We start from the raw sequence: 14,939 nt of genomic DNA, 5'->3' as shown, positions 1-14,939 counted from the left end.
CTCGGTTGCGGTTGCAAGTCTTCAGCATGTTACAAATCATGCATATAACACGTGCTCAGTTTTAAAAACCTTTATTTAAAGTTTCACTCTCAGAAGTATGAGACATGTCCCCAAAGTAAGTTTCCCCACTCGCCCTACAGTTAGCAAACCTTACATAGCGCGAAGTGGCTGCACGATACTTCCCGCATTCTCACAGCAGCATCGTCGGAGGTGTTGAAGACGGAGGCTCTTATTCCAGCTCCCGCTGACTGCGAAGTGGGATCAGGGATAAAGATTTTGAATGCATTCAGCATAGCGCCAATCAAAATCCATCGTCAGCTGTGTCGGTTACATAAGCCTTACATCATGAGCTAGCAGATGATGCGCCGCTGGTGCAGACAAAGTGTGCATGATGAGAGGCACAGTGGAAGGCCACCCATCACCACAGACGACCTTGTGGAAATCATGGGGAACGCGTCTGGTCAGCGTCAGCTTTTTGAGAATGAAAGGGAGCAGAGATGGTTGTCACACGGTGGTTCCAATCCCAGGCGGCAGACTTCTACGACACAGGTATTCAAAAGTTGGTCCCCCTGTACGACAAATGTCTCAATTCCGGTGGAGAATCTGTAGAAAAATAGCTGAACACTTGCTGTATCTATTGCAATAAATATTTCCATTAAATATTTTGTTTCTGTAAACAACCCCATGAAAACTTACTTTGTGGAAGAGCCTCATACTGAAAGGTTAATTAGCTGCAATTATTCATAAAATACTTAGGATACTCTGATATTTATAATACACCAATCCCTCACTTAGCACAGCTTTAAATTACACAATTTCATTTAGCACTATGTTAATTTTACAACCCCAAGTCTTGAATAGCACCTCTGTAAATTTCAGTTAGCACAAAATCACCGCAGGCAAAAAAAAAAGGGCAGGTTTCAACTTGGTAAACACCAGATGTGCTGTGGCATACAGTTAGCTATACGAGGGGGGCAGAATTGCGCACGCAGGTCTGACTACGCTATCGGCTGCTGTACAAACATCAGCTATGGCAAGTTCAGTTGCGGCTATTGAGTGTAAAAGACCAAATATTTTTACATCCACACGTATGCCACCGTGCTGTACCGCTGTCACCCGGCCACAGACCGGGCCATGATGAACTTCAGTTTAGCCAGAGGCAGGGAACTCGCAAGCATAAACACAAAGGAAAGTCTGCCCATTCGTCTGCCGGTAACTGTATGTGCGCAAGCACCTCCAATTGGTTTCCAAGTGAGAGTGTAATGCATCGTGTTAAAATATTTGAGACAAAACTAGAAGTATTTACGCCGTGCAGAAATGACATGAAGGCCACACTTATTTTGATCTCACTTTAGTTTTAAACAAGTCAAAACTGTGCACATAATCTTACGAAATAAGGACTCTATCAAACATTTATATAAGTATGATGCTGTTGGTTGTACTAGTGGGAATATATTTGACATTAGATACCGGAACAGAAATGAACAGACTATTCACATGGAAAAGGTTGTTAAATTAATGGTGCAATGAAAAAAATAATCATCAGCCTGACAGGATTGGTGTAAACCTAGCAATGATATACAAACAAGCACTTTAATTTTTGAAAAATTAAAATGTAAATATCCGGACAGTAATATTGGTTTCATTGCCAGTAAAGGATGGTTTGGAAAGTTCATGGAAAGGTACGCGACGTGAGTTTGTCACGCCCGGGCGGGCAAGTCAGCCAGCCGACTGACGATAAAGTACATAACCACGTATCTCCCGTTACAATGTGTCGTATTTGTCATACAAAGAATTCAATAGTAGGCTTATAAAGGTAAATGGTGTGACATATTTATCGTTGAGTGTTATTCCACAAATTTATATTACATCAGGAATATTTTCTTTCACATTTTGGAACACATTAAGTAAATTAGCCTTGCTATATTATGAAGACTAATGCTTCAGAATACACGATTTCGAATAACATGAACATTTTTAGGAACGCATTAGTCGTGCTAAGTGAGGGATTTGGTGTATATACATACTAGGTTTCTGCTCCATCCCGTAAAATTTAAAGTATTTACTAGCTTCATATTTAATTGAAATTATTTAATTTATTTAAGACTAATTATTACTCAGTACGAGTTCCTCTCCCCCTTGTTCTCACCTGCTTTTCATTTCGGATATCGCGAGGAAGTCGTTGTGATAATAGTGCAACTGTATGACTGTGATGACCAGGAAGAAGGCAGGGACGAGCAGTCTCGCAAACAGAACACCCGTGTCATAGCGCTTCAAGCCGAGATCATCTTGACTGGAAACAAATACAAGCCAACGTGTGCTGAAACCCTAATAAGACACAGTATTTGTTCAGTACATGAGCACTACAAACCATTCAGTCTCGCTAGGAAGTCTTGTGCAGCATTGTTTGACAGTAAAGAGGTTGCTATTACACAAGTGAAGAAACTCTGATCCTTCCTTTAAGATCGCATGAAAAATACTTGTAAACAAAAACCTTATAAGCCTCTGCGTAAACTGTTTTTCTTATTCTGATCAAACTTCAAACCAAACATCAATTATAAATATCAATCATTTGAATTGAATTAAAAAGTTTTTTTTTTCTGCCCCATAGGCATTCAAAAAAATTTATGCAAAATATAGTCAAATGAAAATGAGAGAAATATTTATGAAACAATAATAGGGTAGTGTTATATGAAAAGGAAAAAAAAAAAAAAATAGCAATGCATTTTCTTAAACTATGAAAATTTTAAGAGTGTAATTTTTTTTAATTAAATGATTATAAATATATAATAATACAGTATTTTTAAAATATTTTTATCATAATCACATTATTACATTTAAAAAGCATGTATGTAGGCCTATCATATTGTATTAAAAAGGTTAAAATTTCTCAATAGGTGTAAATATTCTCAGCTTTAATACATGTTAAAATATTTTCACTTTTTTTTTAATTGAGTCCCATTTATTGTGTCTATTAATAATTAATAATAAAAAAATATCTGATTTGAAATGTTGAATTGAATATCAAATTATTCACAAATATTTCTGAATAATATTGAATATTTTTTTGACTACTTTAGACCCCTTATAGTTATGTAATTTCATTTAATAAACTTAAGTTGAGAGGTTTCAAATGTTTATCCATATGTTTTAATGTTGAATAAAATAGCAAATGTCAAAATATAAACTTTAAACAAATTATAAAATAGTTAGTTTATATAAATCTTAATAGAATAAGCTGCCAACATAATGGTCTAGCTTTAAGATTATTTTCGAGGTTCCCTTTCCACTGTATACGACCATTCAACTGGTATTCTGAGGTGTATGATGAAATATTTATTGAATATAACATTGGTGTTATGGGCATATGTAGATAGAATTTATTTATTAAAAATGATTTCTATGAACACAGAACTACAGTTCACTTAAATCAGAAACACCACTGTACAGGAAGATGTATGAGTAAAAAAAATACATACATGCCCAATGACACTCCCAAGTATTTGACCCAGTACTCTGGGAAATTGTCAAACTGATATGTGTATATCAGCACCAATATAGACATGGAGTACAAAATCACCACCAGCCAAAAGGCATACATCGTTTTACGCCACACATGATACGAAATCTGGAAGGAAAAAAAGTACAAAACTACTAAAGAAAACTCCTAAAGTGTAAAAAAAATTTTTTTCAACAATATTATTAATTGGATTTTATAAGTTTACAAAGTAATAGTTATATATTAACTTAGTTTCTTACATGTCAAACATTGCAACCTTATTTGCATATGGCCTCAAAAAAAAAAAACCTAAAAGGTGCATATTAAATTTGGAGTAACAACAAAAATCATTATTTCTGGCAAATGAAAAATATAATATTCAGTAAGTAATGTATTTGTCACTGTCATACTAAACATTTTTGCTGAATAAATGTGACTAACAGAAAAGTGTCACACTGATATCAGCATTCAGGAAAAAAAAAAACATTTTAAAAACTTAACTAAATTTTTAATGCAGAGTGCAGTAAATTTACAATTCAAGTAAAGCATTTTTTGGTAAGTTATAAAAGTATTGATTTTTTCAATGTCATTCTAGGGCCAAACCTCAAACCATTTGAAGCCTTGAACACAAAAATTAAATTAAAATTGCTTAATTTACTTATTTGGTTTCATAAAAGACATACCTACCAGTCTCTAAGAAAATTACTAATTGAGATGCAGAGCCAAAAGCTCAAACATACAAATTTAATAGACTATAACTCTATGCTGAAATAATTATAAATGAAAGAGGTACCTATTAAGTTTTTAGTAAAAAATTAAAAATTTACAAATTAATTACCTGGAAGGTGAGAATGAAAAAGAGGAATAGTGCCATGTAAATTATGCGAAGCACCGTCATTTTCTCACCAACAAAACTTATCACAAACAGCATGATAGCAACTATCCAGATCCAGAACTTTGTCAAGAAGTGCTGGACAAGTTCACCAACTTTCTTCATGATCGGACTAGACTCAGGTTCTCTCTGGTCTGAAAACCCTAATAAAACAAAGAAAGCAGTTATTCAACGCATAATATTCCAATGAATCTTAAAAAATTCAGTTTTACACCATGTATCTAAACGACAGCTAGAAGCCCACAGCTGGGAAAAGAAATTTTTATACCTCAAACACATATATTTGAGCCCAATATTCAAACGCTACATCAACATGCACAACTGCAAATCAAAGATCACCCTTGTATCTCAACACGTATACTTGTGGTTTATCACACACTCATGTAAGTCATTTATTCAACTTGCACATAAAACATGCACACCAAGCCTCAATGTGCATACTAACATTATTTCCATAAAGTGCACTGACACTTTGACACCTCAGTTTACCTCTGAGAACATGTATTAAAACTTTTTTCAACTTTTTCAGAACTAAGTGTTCAAAATACAGGTATACGATAATTCCTTCAAGAATGTCTCCGACGACATTCACGTAAAAGCAAATGACCGCTGATGCTCCGTACCTGAACACTCACCTCTCGTCGCTGCACCAACAGTTATTTGTAAGGGAGCTACCATGTCTTGCAGAGTCGACGTGTTGTGCTGCTCGAATGTCTCCTGCATGAACTGGCGAAGCGTGAGCCAGAACATTATCGTGTACAGCACCTGGGGCACGTGGAAATAATTCAGTAACATCACACAAGAATGACTATCTATATGAATAAACATGTAAATTTTCTTTCTTTCATAATCTTAAATCTACGACAGTTCTTTGACCCTCCTGTAAAGTTACTGAAGTGTTAAGTAAGCGATGACTGTAATTAGCAACAATGTGGTGGGTGAGGCAGCAAGCTCCACGGTGGAGACGAAGGACGTGGCTGACCTTGGCCAGTACGGGCTTGACGGGCAGCCGCACCGCCTTCACGAAGCCGATCTGCTTGAGGTTGAGGCCCTCCACCTCCTGGGGCAGCTCGGCCTCAGTGAGCTCCATGCCATACACGTACTGCGACATGAGCAGGAACAGGGCGTAGAAGACGAGGAACGGCGAGCAGCGCAGCATGGAGCGTCGCTGGTTCGGGATGATCCACAGCACGCTCGCCCACAGCAGCAGCACGAAGGTTAGCCAGCTGTGGTACGTGATGCTCCACGCCTGCACACCCCAGCCAACACCGTCCAGTGTGACAGGTCTGTGGCCTCAGTCTACCCGTCAACCAACAACGTCCAGTATGACAGGAAAATGGTCTCAATCTACCCGTCAGCCATCACCGTCCAGTCAGAGAGGTCTCTGGCCTCAATCTACCCGTCAGCCATCACCGTCCAGTCAGCGAGGTCTCTGGCCTCAATCTACCCGTCAGCCATCACCGTCCAGTCAGAGAGGTCTCTGGCCTCAATCTACCCGTCAGCCATCACCGTCCAGTCAGCGAGGTCTCTGGCCACAATCTACCCGTCAGCCATCAACGTCCAGTCAGAGAGGTCTCTGGCCTCAATCTACCCGTCAGCCATCATCGTCCAGTCAGCGAGGTCTCTGGCCTCAATCTACACGTCAGCCATCACCGTCCAGTCAGCGAGGTCTCTGGCCTCAATCTACCCGTCAGCCATCACCGTCCAGTCAGCGAGGTCTGTGGGCTCAATCTACCCGTCAGCCATCACCGTCCTGTCAGAGAGGTCTGTGGGCTCAATCTACCCGTCAGCCATCACCGTCCAGTCAGAGAGGTCTGTGGCCTCAATCTACCCGTCAGCCATCACCGTCCAGTCAGAGAGGTCTCTGGCCTCAATCTACCCGTCAGCCATCACCGTCCAGTCAGAGAGGTCTGTGGGCTCAATCTACCCGTCAGCCATCACCGTCCAGTCAGAGAGGTCTGTGGCCTCAATCTACCCGTCAGCCATCACTGTCCAGTCAGCGAGGTCTGTGGGCTCAATCCACCCGTCAGCCATCACCGTCCAGTCAGAGAGGTCTGTGGGCTCAATCTACCCGTCAGCCATCACCGTCCAGTCAGAGAGGTCTGTGGGCTCAATCTACCCGTCAGCATACCTGCCAACTTTGGCCAGTCCAAAAGCGAGAGGTTTTTTTATAGGAGGGGGGGGGGGGGGGGGAGGGCGGAAAATCATGTTTATTTTGTAAATTTTGAAAAAAAATGTTAAGAGTAAACCAGCATGATTAGCACAAGCAATGGGCAAATTGTGTTCTAAAATAAAATACGTTAACAAACACTCTGCTTTTGTCACACATCTTCTTTCCGACTTGTCACGAAATACGTCTAATTTCTGATTTGAAGCCATAGTATTGACGGCATGTTTCTTCATATTTATATGCTTCACAATGTCGCCCTTTCCGGCATGCGAGACGGAAAAATCACAACGACACAACGAACAAAATGCAGCATGTTCACCTTTCCTCGATTGCAAAATGCACGGGAATTCGTCACTAAATGTCTTCTTGTACACAGCAAGATACTTCACTGTAGGCTTACTTAGCGCCATTTCTATTAAATCCCTATTGCGGAGTAGGCCTACAACTAAACAATGCATACAAAATACTCATCACGCAACTGCTTCCACAAAATAATATTTTTATGAATACACCGTTGAATAAATTCGAAGACTGTACTATAATGCTACATCTATACTTCGTCTGTGAGCACAGACGCGAACAAAGGCGAATTTGTTCGGGGACGAACAAACAATTCACACATAGCCGGCTGACAAACCGAAGCGAATTTGGACACGAATGTAAACAGTGGTATCATAAACTCATTATTAATCCACTCGGTCTTTATTTCAAACCAACACCACCGAAAATACAGTTTACAATGTTGACAAAACACGCCATCTTGGAAAACAAATGAAACCTTTTTCTGGTTCGCTAATAAACACCAATGACGAACGTGTACCAAAACAGCTCCCATAATTATCGTAAATAACTAAGTTTCTTTCTTAGATGTACGCTTAACCAAGCGTTTTAGCCGACAATTGTGGGCATTTAGGTTATTAAAATAACTACACGTTATGGTACGAACCGTAGTTACTATACGATTGTACGGAATAATGGTACAAACATATTAATTCTATAAATTTATTGCATTAAAAAAATCCAAGAGAAACAGAACCAAAAAACGGGAGATTTGAATGACAAATCGGGAGGGCGGGAGAAAGGGTACAAAATCGGGAGTCTCCCGCCTAAAGCGGGAGGGTTGGCAGGTCTGCGTCAGCCATCACCGTCCAGTCAGAGAGGTCTGTGGCCTCAATCTACCCGTCAGCCATCACCGTCCAGTCAGCGAGGTCTCTGGCCTCAATCTACCCGTCAGCCATCACCGTCCAGTCAGAGAGGTCTGTGGGCTCAATCTACCCGTCAGCCATCACCGTCCAGTCAGAGAGGTCTGTGGGCTCAATCTACCCATCAGCCATCACCGTCCAGTCAGAGAGGTCTGTGGCCTCAATCTACCCGTCAGCCATCACTGTCCAGTCAGAGAGGTCTCTGGCCTCAATCTACCCGTCAGCCATCACCGTCCAGTCAGAGAGGTCTGTGGGCTCAATCTACTCATCAGCCATCACCGTCCAGTCAGAGAGGACTGTGGCCTCAGTCTAGTATCGGTGCATCAACACTTTTCAACTACACCTTGACAGAGTAATGCTCGTGCTCAGAAGTACACACATTTCAATCATTTACTGATGTATTGGTACATTGAGTATGTCCAGTGAGCTGAGAAAGGTGAAAAGTTCATGGCAAATGAACTAGTTGTATTGTACACAAGTATGAGTTATAAGTGTCTGCAAGCCCAGCAGAGAGAGGCCTGAGAAAATGGAAATCATTTGCAGCAAAAAAAAAAAAATGTTTTACAAATACTCTTGTGTAGTCCAGTTTTAAGTAAATTATACGTAAACTTGGAAATACGGTTTATAAATAATAGTTGTCAAACCATATAATTCCTTAAAAAGAATTTCAAATTATTTTCAGTCCCTCTTTAAACGACTGTGTGCTTGGAAAATGTTTGGCCAACCATAAACGCTGCAAAGCAATTTTAAACAAAACATAGATTAACTAATTCAGTTCATCTTGTGTTGTCTCATCCTTCACCTATGAAAATCAGTAAGCAACAACATAATTTTAACAAAAGCAACTCACCATCATTGTAATACTGGTTCCAACATACGAGGAACGACTTATCATCTGGAAAATAGCCAGGATGCAGTCTAACGTTTTCTCACAGAGCCCGACACTCTGTTCAGTCTCCTCTGAAAATAAAATAAATTTTCAACATCAATGATGGGCCTCTTTGCAGTACAGTTGGCTTGTCAGCCATCGCAACAGTGGTACACTTGTATCAGAAGACTGTCATTCATCCTGTAAATGTCCCCCTTCTGTTCTTATAACATTTATTAACACTCTGCTTAACAGCACAGTAAAAACCTGACTTACCAAAGGGTGAAGTTTTTGAAACCAGTTTTCAAGTGTAATGATAGGAAAATAAAAATTATAAAAAATTACTGAATGTAGCTACAGAATATCTTTTTCCATAGGATGTACCCAATTATTCACATCCACTATCAAACAGTAAATAAAATTATTCAAAAATGAGAGACATTATTTTCTAAAATTAAATATCAATAGTTAAATAATAGGTAATATATTCAAAAAATAAGATTTTTTTTTATAGTTTCAGTACTTCAGATTTTACTATAGCTCAAAATGGTGTCTTATTTAAAATTCAGTTCACAAAATTTAGATTTTATTTAATAGGATTTAATGTCACCTGGAAATACACAGAGGCTTGTAATAGATCTTTCAATAATATACTGTGTTTTATCGCATAATTGTTGCACATTTTATACTAAAATCAAGTTGAAAAATAGGGGTGCGATTTTCATGTGAAAAAAGCATTTTTTTGTTAGGTAAAGTTAATCTTAAAAAGAAAATCTATTCATGGAAAGTTCTTTAATTTTAAAAGTAGAGTATACAAAAGCACGCCTAACAATTTAAATTAATAAGTCATGTGACAAAAACATTTTGTTCAACTTTAAATAGAAAAACGAAAATCTTGAGGCGGAACTAACACGTAACTATCGTCGTGTACACACTTACCACAAAAGAGTGCACACTATCAAATGTAGATATCGATATTCGACTACATGCACGCGCTCTATACGGGAATCAACATAACCAAAAATGAATGATGCTAACTAGTGCTGGCTACATTTTCATAAGCAGTACACAGCGGTGACGAAGATGAACAGATAAAAGTTATAACGTTTGAAAACATCTGTAAAAGAAAATTTACACATCACACAACTTTGTATTTCTGTTAATTAAATAAGCAAGCGGTATTATCTGATTTAATATTAGATTTAAAATTTAAAATACATTGTTTTATACGGGAAAACTACCTAAACAAAGCACTATGAATCTAACAACAGGACAAAAACATCATGCAACATTTATGCGAAAAAGTTTTTTCTCCAAACTTTGACGCCTTAAAATAACAGTGATACGATTATGTGCGTGCGACGATTATGTAATAAAACACAGTAATGGGCTTTAAAACACTTGGGTACCGACTCAGTGCTAGTAAATATAAGTGATGTTGGGATTGAACTCATGACTCTCTCCACATGAGCACCACGTATTAGCTATCACTGCCGATAACACATCATAAAAATTTTCAACATTTAATGTTAATTGTATATTACATAGTTATATAAGGATACTGGTGGCCCGTATTGCTTTGAATGAGATTATTTACAGATGACGTCAGCAAATTCGAATGAGTGCACATTTGAATCGGTGCGACCCTAGTGCCGCAGGGCGGAACGTGACTCTCACCAAGCGCACGCAGCTGCCCGTCGTCGAAGCCGTCCGTGATGGTGACGCTGCCATGGGCGTCCTGATGCAGGTTCCCGGGAGGGGCGGTGCAGTTGCCGGCGCTGTACTTGCTGGTGGGGGACATCGCTCGGATAAGCTGCGACAGTCACACACCGACCATGGCTCTCGCGGGTCTTTGTGTTCATCCCGACACTTCTGGAAACCTTGCCAACCGAGTATCTTTCTACCAAGATGTCAGAACTAACCATGCGTCATTCCTATGACAATGTCATACTATCTTGAACATAAGTCACTACCACATTTATCTTGATTAAATATATACATTAAAACAAAACTGATATAATGTGAGGGACCGCAAACTCAATTTTTACAGTTTTAATCAGACACTTAGAACTTAAAACTATTTTTGTTTTTGAATGCTTGCTATCTTTTTTTTTTTTTTTTTTTACATAAATAGGGAACATTTTCATGTCTATAAAATTTTCCTTTTTCTGCAGAAGGAAGAAAACCTTTATTATAAAGACATTGCAAAGTCTCTTTATATTTTGGAAAGGATCTAACCATTTACTAAATTATATGCAACAAAAATACCAGTCTCTTAAATATAATTGTATAAATGATTCAGGGCAGAAATAGAGCATTTCAAAACAATGGCACAAACTCAGTATTTTGCATACATTGGTGAAGTGAAAAAGGAAAAAATTTATTACTATCTGAATCCTTGGTTGTTTGCAGCTATTAATTTATACAGGAATTAGAGGGAGGGGGGGGGGACACAGGAGCACATGCCCCCCCCCCCCTCCCCCAGAAGGCAAAAATTTGCACTGGATAATATGACTTCTGAAATAATAAACAAGTAATATACTACATCCAGACTACTGGTATTCCAGCTATAAGTCAATCCTGGATCCACCTCTGAATTTATAGCTAAACACTTTTTTTTCTACAATTTATTATGTTTGTTACACTTCCTAAGAGAATTAATTGACAGTTTCAAATACTAACGAGAGATTTGTACATTTGCGATATGAAGGATAAAATTGTTAAAATTTCTTATTGCAGAAATTATCTTTTATAAAAAAAATGCATTGAAGTTTCTAAGCCACTAGACCGAAAAGTAAAAATCCTACATCTATTGTACAATGATGGGGGAAAAAAATATGATATTTGTTGCCTTGTTTGAGTGCACCTCTTTATAAAGAACTACTCTACAACAAACACATGAAAAGTTAATGCCTTAAGTTTTGGTATACAGAAGTTTCACTATGAATATTAAAACACAAACTGCATTATCTGGTTTCAATAAAAACTGTTGTACACCTAACAACAACATATATAATTTGCTAAATTAACAATTTTCTACTAGTTTAAAAATCAATAATTCTCTTTATCAAATAGCATTTATTTTTTCTTTTATATCAAATTTTGTTTAAAGGTCTGTCTAACTACCTATTATGTAATATTTAGATTTACATCAAATTTATCACTAATCATGACAAAAAATTATAACTATAGTATATAGGCCTACTGTACATGCAAATGTAAAGCACGAAAATAAAAGTGCAAGCCAAACAATTATTTAAGTATTACAACAAAAGCTACTGCGTAAAACATTTGTTCAAAATATTTATTTTGTTTGAAGGTAGTTCTGCATGCACTTTAACCATTCTATGATTTCCTTTGATTTACATATTTTAGGGCAGTTATTGTGATAGAATAGTAAACCCCTTAAAACATTTTGATGGGAATTAAAATAGTCATATTTTTAGGCAGATATTTTTGATGTGCTAACTTATTTCAGTACGAGTTTGTGAACCAAAAGCAACATTATTTGAGCTTGTCATATAGCTCTCAATTTTTTTTTTATATAATCTAAAAATAAGAAAAAAATGCACTGGTAATATAAATGTGCACATATTAAAACAATTTATTTACAGCATATTTGAAACCAGAAATTGTAACTAAACGTTTACTAAAATGTATATTTGATGTAGTTTAATATTTTCATGGGACATTTTTGACTAGGTAATTGGTTGTTAGATTATATGTGTACCCACTTATAAATAATAATTGTTCAGAATCATATAACAAAGTTTTAATATTTTTACAGCTTCCATTTTCACATCATAATTTTATGACTTTTCTACATTTTTTTTGTCATCCTTCTTTATACTCTTTTCTGTAGTGTTGAATCACACATTGCTTTTACTTGCTAACAAAGCATAAAGAAAAATCACTAATTATAACATGTATTGCTGGATGTGTTAAATGACCTTAGTAGTACCACTTTCCCTTTATTTGATAAAATATACTTACTAGTGTTAAACAAAAATACTAGAATTATTTTTTTTTTTTTTTTACTTTATGACAGTTGATCAATCAATACCGGTAATTTACAGTAGCTTTAATTTTTCACAGTTAGAACCAAACCAATTCATTACTATTTTCATATTCTCAAGCAAGTTTCACAAGTACCAGGTACAAGGTTAAGGTTTATCAGCTTCTGAACATTCTGAAATATATTTATACACTGTCAGTTTCTCTTTCTTGAGAAATTAATTTCTGTATTAAACGTAATTTGTGATGCGCACCATTGGTTATAGCAAGCAACTGTCTTACTGCTTAACTTGTGCGTAATTTATCGGTAAGGTACCTAATAATATTGTTGGGTTTATTTATTATAGTTTGGACACCTAGACTATTGCTACACTACCTATCTCTAAAATCATTCCAGCCATTTTGGCACGACGCAACGTCAAACATACAAACATTTTAACTATTCACGTTTATAACTGTATCAATACATTATCAATTGTATTCAATGGCGGATCCAGGATTTTGGTTTGGGAGGGGCTTGACCCAGCTGAGGCTAGGCTTTATCAAGGCAAACACTAAAACAATAGTGGACCCAGATGCTTTTGGAGGGGGCTTGAGCCCCTTAGCCCCCCCTCTGGATCCGCTACTGATTGTATTGATATGGTTATGTAAAAATGAGGTTGGTCCTGTAATTGTGTTCAAGAGGTGCAGTCTTTTTAATCCTTGGAATGCCCCATGCTACATAATGCACTGCTTTAATTTTTATCTATATACTAACTGAAGTATATTTATAAAAATGTGTTACACATAAGTAAAACCTCAAATAGAAAACAAATCAAGGGTTATTTGAATATAATAATAAAAAGAGAGATAGCAAAGCACTTCCACTTTTTAAATAAAAAGCATAGCCAAGAGTCATACGTACACTAGTTCTTTCGCTCAAGGTGTAAGATGAGACATCTTCCCTATACCTCACCTACAAACCAGGAAACAGAGTGTGCAAAATTTGCAGCAAACAACAGAAAGAAAAGAAAAATAATTTTCAAAGTTGTGCATATTATTTTAAGAAGTGGGATGCATAGCCAGATGTTAGAAAAACAAAACTCCAAATATGAAAATGAAATAGCATAATTATATCAAAATAAATAAAACAGAAAACCAAAAGAAAAATATTTTTAACACATTCTACAGACACAGTTAAAAAAAAGTGTACATTCATGTGTTGCTAACACCAAAACTGATCACAAAAAATTTCTAACGAACCTGAAGCAATTCAGTAAACATGTGAAATGATGATGATATTTCCACCTATTACTATTCAAGTAATTAAAATGAATAAGGTTTGAACATCAGAATCACCCCAGCATTCCATCTCTTACAAGTCATCAACCTAACAAACAAGTTAACGTAGTACCACGGCACCCATATACGGTGCTTTCTTTTAGACATGTACATGGTGAAACAGTACAAAACAAACAACGATGTGCAGAGCACAGGGTTTGTTCTAATTACATTAAGTTGGGCAAGTTTCAAAAAGTTATCATAAATTGTGGAGAGACACGCTCACGTGGCAAAAATGTAATATTATTTTATTTTCTGGAATTTAATTTATTAAAGAAAATTATTTTTAACAACAAAGCTGAGTTTATAAGGTTTGTGTGAAAACTTGGTAATGGTATAGATATAACCCCACAACTCTCAACATTAACTTTAGATTTAAATACTTAATTGTACTAGTTATGAATCAAATGTAACACTTCAGTAAGTAAGAACAGAATAATAAATGATCAATTTAAATGCTAAGCATCATTTTTATCGAGTCACAAAAGATGACTTTGAATATAAGATGCTATCAAATGTAAGACGAAATAGGCCTCGAAATAAAATATAATCTCAAACTTAAGACAGCTTCAAACGTTAGACTCGAACTTAACACAGCCTTGACTGCTAATGTACGACGATTACTAACGTAACAAAACCTCAACGTTAAGTGTATGATAAAGACTTGGGACTTTAAAAGAGTGAGTGTTGGCAGCAGTGATATAATGTAGACGAGAGAGAGTGGATAACATGTAACGATGCAGGAAGTGATAATAAAGAATAAAGCATTGATAATAAGAGACAGTTACTTGTTATTGTAGAAGTATAATTATAGTGATACAGCAAATAATAAAACATGGCGCAGTCGGCACGATCCAGAAGAACTGAATAATAACAACGGTAACATGGAGTTCAATAAGCCGAGCCCACTGAGCCTCAATGGCGATGTGGCGCGTAATTACAAGTTGTTTCAACAAGAGGTAGAAGTGTACTTT

At 36.8% G+C, this 14,939-nt stretch overlaps 1 protein-coding gene across 9 annotated transcripts in view; it reads right to left on the bottom strand.

Moving 5' to 3' along the window:
* The window catches only part of LOC134542056 (piezo-type mechanosensitive ion channel component-like), a 182,752-nt gene that overhangs the window by 86,122 nt on the left and 81,691 nt on the right, over positions 1-14,939 (bottom strand). For 5 of the 9 annotated variants that reach the window (XM_063385911.1, XM_063385914.1, XM_063385918.1 and 2 more), the window contains 8 exons: positions 13,550-13,600; positions 10,309-10,444; positions 8,614-8,723; positions 5,374-5,640; positions 5,015-5,156; positions 4,338-4,534; positions 3,480-3,628; positions 2,150-2,293 (listed from right to left, as the gene is read on the bottom strand). In XM_063385911.1, coding sequence (XP_063241981.1) covers positions 2,150-2,293; positions 3,480-3,628; positions 4,338-4,534; positions 5,015-5,156; positions 5,374-5,640; positions 8,614-8,723; positions 10,309-10,444; positions 13,550-13,600 — 1,196 coding nt within the window. The remainder of the gene's footprint in view (positions 1-2,149; positions 2,294-3,479; positions 3,629-4,337; positions 4,535-5,014; positions 5,157-5,373; positions 5,641-8,613; positions 8,724-10,308; positions 10,445-13,549; positions 13,601-14,939) is intronic. The other 4 variants (XM_063385912.1, XM_063385920.1, XM_063385913.1 and 1 more) reach the window with 2 other exon arrangements.

This window comes from Bacillus rossius (assembly GCF_032445375.1).
Source record: "Bacillus rossius redtenbacheri isolate Brsri chromosome 4 unlocalized genomic scaffold, Brsri_v3 Brsri_v3_scf4_2, whole genome shotgun sequence".
In the NCBI taxonomy this organism is placed as follows: Eukaryota; Metazoa; Arthropoda; class Insecta; order Phasmatodea; family Bacillidae; genus Bacillus; species Bacillus rossius.
This window is presented reverse-complemented; position numbering and strand designations above follow the sequence as displayed.